This window comes from Rhamphochromis longiceps, linkage group LG7, assembly GCF_057381845.1.
Source record: "Rhamphochromis longiceps isolate RC_006_pf linkage group LG7, R_longiceps_female_GT1.1, whole genome shotgun sequence".
In the NCBI taxonomy this organism is placed as follows: Eukaryota; Metazoa; Chordata; class Actinopteri; order Cichliformes; family Cichlidae; genus Rhamphochromis; species Rhamphochromis longiceps.
In genome coordinates this window covers 26,166,674-26,179,027 of record NC_140563.1, presented here as the reverse complement: position 1 = coordinate 26,179,027, position 12,354 = coordinate 26,166,674, and the positions used below count along the sequence as shown (strand labels likewise).

General features: G+C 38.8%; 1 protein-coding gene across 3 annotated transcripts in view; it reads right to left on the bottom strand.

Moving 5' to 3' along the window:
• LOC146665411 (NT-3 growth factor receptor-like) overlaps positions 1-11,526 on the bottom strand; it is a 110,197-nt gene extending 98,671 nt beyond the window's left edge. For all 3 annotated transcript variants that reach the window (XM_085413086.1, XM_085413087.1, XM_085413088.1), the window contains exon 1: positions 10,876-11,526. In XM_085413086.1, the coding sequence (XP_085269212.1) occupies positions 10,876-11,132 (257 nt within the window). In that variant the 5' untranslated portion in view covers positions 11,133-11,526. The remainder of the gene's footprint in view (positions 1-10,875) is intronic.
• Between the last annotated feature and the right edge of the window lie 828 nt (positions 11,527-12,354).

Below are 12,354 nucleotides of genomic sequence, written 5' to 3'. Positions count from 1 at the left end.
GCCGACTGTTAGGGTGTAGAAGGATGAAACTCCTAGAAAGACCAGTGCCAGGTGCTTCCTGGGACATAGATAGTGTGAGCTCGCTCCCTGTCCAGGAATTGCACAGCAAAAGCTTTGGGGGGGTGGACTGAAAAACCAGTCCCCATGGGACTGAAAAACCATGACTATTAGGCTACAACAGTCATTTTGGGCGATTGTGGCTCAAGAGTTGGCAGTTCGTCTTGTAATCGGAAGGTTGCTGGTTCGAGCCCCGGCTCGGACAGTCTCGGTCGTTGTGTCCTTGGGCAAGACACTTCACCTACCGCCTACTGGTGATGGCCAGAGGGGCCGATGGCGCGATATGGCAGCCTTGCTTCTGTCAGTCTGCCCCAGGGCAGCTGTGGCTACAACTGCAGCTTGCCTCCACCAGTGTGTGGATGTGAGAGTGAATGAATAGTGGAATTGTAAAGCGCTTTGAGGGTCTCGAAAAGCGCTAAATAGATGCAATCCATTATTATTATTATTATTTTAGTATTAGCTAATAAACAATAATTGTATTATATACTACATTAGCTAATATAATATGGTCAACATTACATTTATTGTATTATAATATGAAATATTTTTAATTCTAAATTTACAGTAGTGAAATTGAATTCAAATAGCGAGCTTCAGTAAAAACTCAAGAAAATTCTTGACTTTAAAAAGAACACAAGCTGTGATCAATTGTATGTTTGTGATAAAATAAAGTGTACACTGATACATTAAATATACCTTTATTTCCTGTTAGAAAGCTGAATCATGCCATATCATAACCATGATTTTTGCTGAATGGGTCAAACAGAGATTTTTTAAAATTGTGGAATTGTTATTTATTCACACGTATCAGCATAAATAAAGTGCAAAATATACAAATAAGCATATACATCTCAAAAACACTTCTCAATTTTTGGTTCAAAAATTTAATTTGTTATTTAGTACGGAGGTGTTCAAAAGAAAGGTAGAACAATGAGTCTGTAGCCATCTGTAAAACACGATGGAGGCGCTGACATGTTTTTGGGCTGAATTTCAGCCAGCGTTGTGAAAATTGATGTAATTATATACACAGACAGGTACCGTCAGTTTCTGATCATCCATACAGTGCCAACTGGGAAAGATCTGAAACTTCCCTGTCTGTCATTTTAAACTTCAATTACACATTTAATCCCCGTGATATCTCAGAATAAGAAATAACTGCACGAGTATGTCTATTTTTTTCTAAATCATAAAAAGGATGCTGCTGTAGTCGGTGAATTAAATCTGTCAGCATGACTCTCTGTGCTTAAACTGTAAGAAATAAATGATTAAGCCATATTCTTAAAAATTAAAACACTCAGTGCTCATCAGTGAACTTCAGGAAAAAGTAATGAAGGTTAGAATTCAGCAAGTCATCTACTATCGATCCCTGGCTACTCCATCGCTATGACAAATATCCTAGGGCAAGATACTAACCCCAATGTCTCAAGTTAAAAGTTTGGTGGAGGTGGAATTATGGTGTGAGGGATGTTTTTCAGGAGTTCACCTCCCTACTAGCAGTGTATGGAACTCTTAATGCTTTAGCATACCAGGACATTTTGGACAATGTCAGGCTCCCAACTTTGTGGGAACAGTTTGGGAATGGCTCATTCATGTTCCAACATGACTGCACACCAGTGTATAAAGCAAGGCCCATAAACATCTGAGTCAGTTTGGTGTGCAAGAACTTGACTGACCTGCACGGAGTCCTGATCTCAACCCTATAGAACAACTTTGTGATGAATTCGAGTGGATACTGTGAGCCAGGCCTTCTCGTCTAACATCACTGTCTGATCTCACGAATATGTTTATGAAAGAAAGGTCAAAAATTCCCATAAACACACTCCTAAACCATTGTGGAAAGCCTTCCCAGAAGAATTAAACCTGTTATAGCTGCAGGGTGGGCTGACATCCTTTTAAACCCAATGGATTAAGAATAAGATGCCAACTCATGTTAAGATAAATGCAATATAGTGTACATATTATAGATGTTCATATCATGTATGAATTTTAAGGTAAGTTAATCTATCTCTATATCATGTTTCACAAGGATGTTATATGCTTGCATTACCTCTGTCCTGTTAGAGCTAATTTAGCAAAAAATCAGTCTGTTTACATAATATGTAATACATCAGTGTGTCTTTAGCATTAGCATTTAGCATTAGATATCAATTACCAATGAAACATCTCAGAGTATATCACCCACCATCGCTGTAGTCCTGACTCACAAAGTTAAAAAACTTTATCCCGACTGACACCAAAATATTATGGTTCATCCACTGCTCATTGTTTTACTTTCATTTTTGACATGAGTGTCAATTATCTTACCTGTTGACAGGTAGTGATCACATAACAGAGTAAGAAAAACAAAAAAGCAGAAGAGGGGATTAATGACTTAAATCAATAATTTCCATTAATAATTAAAAAGCTCTAAATTTTGGGTTGAAGAGAAGAAGACAAATGTTCAAAACACAGTAAATGGTAAATGTAAATGGTCATCAGTATGCTAAAGAAAGATACATTTTCTTTGAGTATTAATTTAAAGATTTTGTTTAGACTTCATCTGACTTCACCAGCTTAACAAGACTCTAAAGGTCTTTTCACACATGACTATTAGAGGAAACTAGGCTAGAACATTATCTGAAGTTTCCTTTTTTTGCACTTAGCTCACAATAGTCATGTTCCTACTCCTGGAAATACTTTGTCTATTTTAGGCAAAAGTGCTGCCTGGATAGACTGGGCAAGACATAAGACAGGAGCTACAAATAACATGCATGAATTCTCTGGACTGTAACTTGCACTTATTTTATCTTTATTTATACTATTCTCTTATCTGAAGAATGTGAATGTAAAAACCTACAAGCTGCCAATGGAGAGATGCTAAACTGTGTTCATTGTTCTGGTAACAGTGACAATAAAGATCTATCTTATCTTATCTATTATCACACTGCTGCAAATTGAATATCATAGTGATTTTGAAGACCATTTAATACCCATTTGCATTCTCAGATACATCTCCATCACATAATCTCGAGAAAAGTTATAGGCCACGGTATATGTTTTTAGTTGTGGCATTCAATTGTATGAGCCATGATAACATGGTCATCAAGATCACTTAACATAGTGTTTTCACTAAAAAGTCTTAAGATTCAAGAATCCACCCATACAACTGAACACAAATCCCCAAACAAGGCAAATTTGTTTATTTCACTACTTTTGAAATATTTTCACAAGATTACATACAGCATTGTGGTGTGACTTAAAATTTAATTTAAAAGGCTTGTGGTCCAAACAAATTCCAAACGCTGAAGCCAAAGTAGCCACGGCAACCACGACACACCCACAAAGCCTGGGATCAGCTGTTCTCTAAAATTACTTTGCATTCAGCAGGAGGAAACACTGTCAGCAGAGCTGTCCAGTGCTGGTTTTCAGCAACCCTCGAAACCTGCTTCTAAGAGCTGCTGGTGAGGAAATTCTTGGCTATTATTACCACATGATTCCAAATTTAGTACTAATCAAGTCACTATATCCATACCAGAACCTATTGACACAAGCTCGGGCAAAATGTCACTTGACTGCATTGATGACATTGGACCTGCCACATATATCAGTAAACTTGACATGTTGAAAGGATATTGGCAAGCTTGTAAACAAAGCACTGTGTGATGTGCCAAACTGCAGAGTATATCTTTATGAGGTCATCGTGCACTCCAATCATTGGGCTGACCACCTTGCTACTTTCATATGCAGAGGATGCCCGGCTTTCTCCATAATGTCCTGCAGTTTCTTTAATGTCCTCTGCTCTGCCACTGTCACCAGAGTGTCCAGCTTCATGCCAACCACAGAGCCAGCCTTCCTGATTAGTTTTTCCAGCCTGGATGAGTCCTTCTTTGCTGTGCTGCTCCCCCAGTAAACCACAACATAGAATAGTACTCCGGCAACCACTAACTGGTAAAACATCCTCAGGAGCTTCCTGCAGTAGTTCAGTCTCCTGAGGGAGTACAGTCTGCTTTGGGCTTTTTTAATACAGGTGCAGTGTGTTGCATGACCAGTTCAGTTTTTTGTCCAAACATAGCCCGAGGAACTTGTACAGGGTGAGTCTTGGCTGATGCACTGTCATGTGCCCTATGATCTTGATCTCATCTTGCTTGGACTTGTAAGGGCATGTGTCTTGCAGACTGTTTGTTTTTTCCCTGCCTTTGTTTTCCGTTTCTCCATAGGTACACAGAATGCAGGCTGGTGCCGATTTGGAATCCCCAGCTAACTGGAGGGAGGAGAATTTGAAAGGACCAACCTGGATTGAGGACTCCATGGTGTCCTGGGACAGCCTCAGGACAGCTGAGATATTACATATCTCGGCTGTCCTGGGAAAGCCTAGGTGTTACCCCAGATAAGTTGGAGGAGATGGCTGGGGAGAGGGAGATTTGGGCATCACAAACTGCTTCTGGATAAGCAAAAGAAAATAGATGGATGGCATTTACCTTTTTTTACATAATATATTTGAATCACCTCCTTCCATCTCACTTTGAGACTGCAGTGGTTACTGCAGCCATTATATATAGACTTAGACTTGACTTTTTTAGACATTAATCCCACAATGGGGATATTCACATTACAGCAGCACAAGGGTCAGCAACAAAATGTGAATTAGAACTATAAAGGACTGCAACCGTTTATCGAGTAATTGGAATAACTCAATTATAAAGAATCCTCAACACAATGTTTTTGCTTTGATGTTTTGTTAAACGGACAGCTCTATATCATCATGTGAATGCAATCATTTCATTTTCCATTGCAACTAAAAAGAGATGTGCATTAGACATGCATCAAGGAGCAGTGTGTGAATAAAAAGTCTGACAACATTAGGCCCATGCAGCCCCCAGTTTTTAAACAAAAAGATGGATAACACAGATAAACGGCAGCAGTGACAATCATGCCGTCATAGTTGAACATGGAGCCAGAGTGCGTCTGCACACACCCCGTAAAGAGCAAAGACGCGGAGCTGTTACTGAGACAGTCACTTCAGGTGGAGTGAAAGAAAAGTTTTTTCCAGCATCCCAATGAGCAGCACAGCTATCACCATCAAGATGTTTACTTGGAAAAAGCTAGCTTCATATAACCACCTGTTTAATAAGCTCTGATGTGAAGGAAAGTGAACTTCATTTCTTATACACAGCAAAAATCTACAGTAAAGCTACAGAAGTTACATTAAAATATACAGAACTGTTAATTTTAGTCAAATAAAATATTTAAATTAGGCAGCTTGCATGCCTAATTGCATTTTACATGGCAGCGATACCTGCAAGCAGAACAAGGAGGAGTGAGTATAAACGGCGGCATTGGGTGTACTAGACCATATTTATTTCAAAGCTTTTGAAACATTTTTCAGATATAAAGTAAAATAATGTAAATATCACATTTATTAAATTGTTTTAATATTTTAAAAATTCAAAAATAAAAGCTTTTTTTTTTCCCACAGGCCAATAAAATTCTACATGGATCAGTAAAACTCTGGGCCACTGACTCAGGGCTGTTGGGTTGGACACTTAGCTATTATTAACATTAATTATTAACATCTACACCAACATAATGTCTGTTTTCGGCACAAAAATGTTGCATTAAAACACCGGGCAGACTTGAGAATGCTGAGATGCTGCCTTTGTTTATTGCAGCCGCCACATACTCCTTTAAAGGCGTACAGACACAAACTCATTCACTTACACACTTAAATATGCAGAAACACACACACTAAATCCACATCATCCAGGAGATACAACACTGTCAGAACTCTTTTTGCTCCTATTAATGTAAGACCGTTTTCCAAGAAGAACAAATTCAGGTAATTTTTATGGCTTAGTTTATTTTACTTGACTTAACCTTAAAACTTGAAATATAATAAAAATTAAATAAATAAATAAATAAGAAAACATGGTGTACAATAGTAAAACTATTTGGTAGTGATCAGAACTATCTATGCATAACAGTTTGTTCAGTGACCTCCTTTACACCACAACTTCAGAAGTCTCCAGTTTGCAGCCAATCACAGAAAAATCTGTCCTGATCAGTTTATTAGTCTGTTGGTGAGTATACTGTGTACACACCACAACTGACTGACAGGAAATAGCCATGTTTTTACATTAAAGGAGCTCAGTGTACTTAGGAAACAGAGTCTGCTAATCCACTTCTTTTTTAAACTTTATTTAATCAGGAAGTGAATATCTGGAGACAGAGAATATCCTTTGTGAGTGTGTACTGGGTTGGCATGGGAAGCATTAATCTAGCCTAATTTTTTTAATACCCCTGAAGGCAATGAATGTGTGTAAGGGCCATAGTGTGTAGAGTGTGTTGTGGGGAAAAGCAGCAGAGGGCTGTGAACCAAAAGTGTTTTAAAAATCGTTCAGCTTTTCTGCTCCCTTCAGGTTTCCTTGCTGGTGCCGGTTATTGTCCGTCACCTTAAAACCAGTGATTTTCTTCATTTCACTCCACACATCCCTCACACTGTTCTGCTCATACTGTCCAGCTTCCTCTTGCAGGAGTCCTCAGTTTCACCCTTAGGTCGTACTATGCTCTCCTCAGTTTGTCCCCATCTTCAGAAATTCAGGTTTTCTTCTTAAAATAATAATATCTTAAATTATAGTTGTTTTTTTTTTAATTGTTTTAAATTGTCTTACAGCCATGGTTGGTAAGATGGTATGTTCACAGAATTTGATACATTTAAACTGTACTCCCTATGTGGGTCACATTGTACATTCCAGTCTGTAGTCCTCAAAGCCTAACCCATCCTACTCATGCCAAGATATTACTGTTATTATCATTATTATTATTAAATCACAATTCAATTACAAAAAAACTGTTTTCCAGATAACAGATACTTTATTTACTCTCTGACTTACTGTGACATATCAGACATCTCTTTGTTCTCTGCGTAATCTGTAATTTCAGTTAGTGCATTAGTGAAGAACTTATTGACTTTATCTTCATGGTCATAAATGACAGCATTTTAATATTGATGTCAGCACAGTATTGATGTTGTGTCATAATGTCTTTCAAAAACAGCTCAGTTAAATACATAAAGGCATGAAAAAGAGGACACAGTCACATGTTTATTGTCAGTATGACTGTTTAATGAATACAGCTCTTAAAGTCAGCATGTTGGTTTGTTCACAGCAAATAATTAATGATTTTAAATTAGTCGTTGGTTGATTTTCCTGGCACTTTTCCATCATCATAAATTTCAGAAATCTACTATATATATCCACTGAATTTATTTTAACTTTAAACAATGGCTGCTAAAGGGGGAAAAGTGCCAGAAACCATGATAATTTAGTGGCAATGAATTATATTAAACCTTAAATACTTTTCTCTGAAATTAAACTTAAAATGAAATAGACAAAAATCCAAAGTAAAAATTATCCCCCCAAAAATTTAAATTCAAAGCCAAATATATTAAATCGTGAATTTACTTCAAATTAAAGATAACCCAAACCTACTAAAAAGTACATTCTTACACAATAAATACAATTATTCATGATGATTTGTGCCAATTTGACCATTTTATTAATCAAGTTACCGTAACCACCCAGGATATGCTGGTGGTCTCGTAGTTAAACGAAGCTCCTTTCAGAAATGAAAAGATGCTTTTATTCACGTTAATATCCTGACATGACTTCAAATAAACTTTATTTCCTGTACTTACACACACTTTATCTCATATTATTACATGTTAAAACTCAACCCCTCACTTAACTGTGTGGGATATGCAACTGAAACCAATCCTGTGTTTTTCAACCAGTTTTCCACTATTGTGCTGATGAGCACACGGAACAATGGAGCTGACATCTGACACTACACATGCTTCACTTATTCTGCTTAGGCTTCCTGGCTATTATTATTATTATTATTATTATCATTATTATTGCAAGTAAAACTGCTTTTTTACACGGTTCCCTTATTTTTCCGGGTGTAGCGATCAGTGTTGGAGAAGCAGGAGGGAATTCGATGTTCAGCAGCTCCTTTGATCAGTAATAATTTTTCAGAAAACCAGGTTAATAATGAAGTGAGGTTTTGTGCTCACAAAATAATCTGTGCGTGTAGCAATGTGTTCTGCCATCTTGTTGTAGACTGGCCACAGTTTACAAACTCTTCCCGTTCTTATTAATTACTGTGTGTTTTACTGTAGTGTGTGTACAAGATGTGTGTTTTGTTGGCTACATAAGAGATAAAAACAAAGAACCTACAGATGCTGTGACAGTCAGGTCCACTTCAGTCCACAACAACAACATGATGGACCACAGCCTGTGCGCACGCGTGTATGTGTATGTGCATTATCCCTGAGCCCTTGAGCACATGTGTATGTGTGTGAATGGCGGGGTGAGGTTTTGTAGTTTAAAATCACTTTGACTGGTCACTGAGATTAGGACTGTCCACGTAAACTTTACCTAATACTAGAGTGGACTTTATATTAAAAGGAAAGGGTTTATAGCAAAGCTCTAATATAAACTGTCAGTGCTGCAGCAGGTGCACTCCTGACAACTAGAGGAGACAAGAGGCAGTAATGATCTGGATCTTCTGATCAAAGTGACTGCAGTGCCACTCCCAAAGCAGGATGTCCACTCAGCATGACCTACGTTCTCAAAGAGGCTCTGGAAGAATATGACAAGGAGAGAAGACACCACATCTTCTCAGATAAAACCAATCTGTAGTTAATGAGGAAGAGTTATCAGAGCATCAGGAAAATTTATATATTTATATACTAACCCCGACACTACAACCACACTCACCCTTAGAGGACTTTGACCACACCATTTTGGGGTTCAGTATGTCACCCATGGACATTTCAACATATATTTGATTTAATGAATTAGGATTTAAAGCATCACCCTTCCAGCTAATGGATGAGCTGGTCTACCTCCTGGGCAAAGTGACTGATTGAATTCACAGTAAGGAAACATACTGTACAGCGAAAGTCAGTGTGATTTGACAAATGCAGCCATGGCATATGCTGAACTAAGCAGGCCACCAAAAAGAGCACGAGCAATGCTGAGCAAGAGACTAAAGGCTCAGAAGAAGACTGGACTTTGGTTTAGTCACAGACCAGTAACTAAACACTATCCCTAAACTTAGACAGAGTGCTACATTTATTTATTTATACAAAAAGCCACATTAACCCACTCACACACACATCTCAGTCGTTGTGTCCTTGGGCAAGACACTTCACCTACCGCCTACTGGTGTTGGCCAGAGGGGCCGATGGTGCGATATGGCAGCCTCGCTTCTGTCAGTCTGCCCCGGGGCAGCTGTGGCTACAACTGTAGCTGCCTCCACCAGTGTGTGGATGTGAGAGTGAATGAATAGTGGCATTGTAAAATGCTTTGAGGGTCTCGAAAAGCGCTATATAAATGTAATCCATCATTATTATTATTATTATTATTATTATTATTATTATTACAACATTTCCTCACCAAAGAAATGAATATAAATTTAGTTATATTAAAACCTTATGATATACTGAGGACTGTTTGCCACTCTCTTCCAAAGCAAGAAGAAAGTTTTTGAGAAAAATTCACTTGTGGTCTGATGTGGTCAGTTTTCAGTATCTGCCCAGATAACATTTTTCATGGATATCTGGATGGCTGGTTGGCTCTTCATCTTAAAGAAACAGACTTCTGCACTAAAATTTGCTTAATATTATCTGAGTCATGACTGTTCTTATAATGCAATAAAAAAGCTATTTGGAAACATCTGGACCTATTACCTCTCACGCTGGACTGTTTCCTATAAAACCATGGCATTTAGCAATGTTATGCAGGAACAGCTAAGGGAGAGGCACACTTTCCATCAACAGATGGCTATGTTTAAAAGTATCAAATATATTCATGCATTTCAGATTTCCATTTCCTATATAAATTTATTCATTCACATCTTTTAGATCAGTTCGGAATTCGGAATTTGAACACTTGAATTTGAACACTTGAACACTTGTGGCATACCAAAGACCTGTTTAATACCCTAAACACAGACAAAGATCAAGCCTCCTCATGTGAGATAAACCATATTCATCATCATTCTAATCTTTTTAGACCTGCTCAATTCTTTTACATTTAGATTGCTCATTTATTTTACAAGAAATTAATAACAGAATGTAATTTTTATAAAGTAACTCCAGACCTGCCAGCTCTGCTTGTTCTGATGGGGTTTTACCATCACCATTAATCACAGTGTACGGTTCCCGAAAGTGAGGAACCACTGCACATGTGCACAGATGAAGGGACGTTTTGGAGAAGACTGAAGTTTCTCAAAAAATGTTTAAGAGGATGTTTAAGATGGTTCATTATAAAGTCCTGAATAAAGCAGGTACATTTATTATTTGAGTCAAGTGGAACATTTATTTGCATAATCATTCTTCGGTATTCTGAGCCTGGATCCCTGAGTCATCTGGATCATTATTGATGTTGCTGTTATTCATAGTAATATTTATTAATAGTATCATTAACAAGAAGAAGAATCATTTTATTTTATTTCATTTTATTATTTTTATTTTTTTATATATTTTAAGTATTATATTTAAAATTTGCCAGATTTTCAAAAAGTTTACATTTTTTGAACAATTCTGTGATTTCAATTTTATTCTATGAAAAGAAAAACACCAGAACTGTTTGAACCAGGAATCTCGCCTTTTTGCCCCAACCGAGGAACCATCACTCATTTCTGTAGCTGGATCTTATCGTGGGTTTTTAGTCCACTTGTTAAAAAAAAAAAAAAACTATAATAAATTCACCAATTAAAAGGACAAAACTTCTCTTAAATATCCTTAAAGCTTTGATCTAGAGAAGCAGCACTCACATGGAGGTGATGTTCTGGAAAAGATCCTCGATGCTCCCGGTATTATTCCCAGCATTCCCGGTCCCCTGGAAGGACAGCAGCGGGAAGAACTGGCTGTTGTCGGACTTACTGCAGAAGATTTCAGTGGGAGAGCAGGTGCAGGTGGGGGGACAGTCCAACAAGGAGCTCGGGCAGCTGTGAAAGAAAACGCTGAGCAGAACGGAAACCTTCCAGCAGCACCGGATCCCGAGAAGGCGACGCGCGCCGAACAAATCCATGCTGTCACGATTCAGTCCCAGATTCCAACTTTGAAGCTGAACGAGAATGAAAATGACTAAAAATGAAAATGACTCAGTCCGTCAGAGTCTGAAGCCGTGTGAACGCTGCGCTCGCCTTATTCCGCTCAGTGGAGTCCAAACGGTCAAAGCTGTAAACATCTCCCTCCGTGTGTTCACGCGTGTCTGAGTGTGCGCGTGCTTGTGGGGGTATCAGAGGTTTTAATGATGCCAGTCACGCCCCCCTCCCTGCTCGTCACACCAACAACGTTTGGATGGAACAAAGAGGACAAAATAAGAAAAATCCAGAATATTCTCCCGCTGTTTGATGTGTACGGTCGCAGTGAGCATTTCTCTCATTTTCATCTCCTTTTTGAGTCATCTGTCCATCTCTCAGTCTCTCCCACACACTCTCTCTCTTTCTCTCTCGCTCCCCGTGGCGTTTCTTCCACCAGGGGTCGAGTGAGAGAGAGAGAGAGAGAGGCCCCATCCTGAGTCCACCTGCTGGGCAGAGGAGCGCAGTGGACACGCGTCAGCTTTGCTTTTGTGCGCACGCACACACACGAGCGAGAGAAAGAGAGAGATATTCACACTGCTCTGATCAGGCTGAGTTACAGTAAAGAACAGTTTAAATAGCAATTGGGATAAATATGACGCCGAGTTCGTGATTATCAGACACATATGTGTGTTATATTATCTCCATCAAGCTCTCGAACTGTTGTAAAATGAGCAGCTACTCTTTCTCAGGTGACGGTGCAAGAGTAAAGGTTTGGTTAGGTGGATGAAAGCTGGCCTTTGAGGCAGCTGCGCTGTGACCGCTGAGCCACAGCGCTCCCTGTTTGGCCTGACTGAAACTATAGCATTATGTGACCACTAGAGGTCCCTGAATGACAGAGTGTAGCTGTGGGATCATACAGGCTTAGTTTTCCTTTCTAACATAATGTATAGCTCCAGTTTTGGAGCATACTGTGATCTACGTGTAAGTATATGTGTCTGCATACGTGTTGGATCCCAAGGAGATGTTACACAGATTCTCCTCCCCTGCAGATCATGTCCTGTGGAAATCACAGTTCACCTGGAAATGTGTCCACACATATTACCCCCATATTCTGTTCTCCACACACTCTCACTCAACAATAAACGGTCTATACAAAGCATCTCGTGAATGTTAATGTAGAGCAATGAGCCTGCTGACCATTATTCTTCCATTCATGTTTTCCTCTGT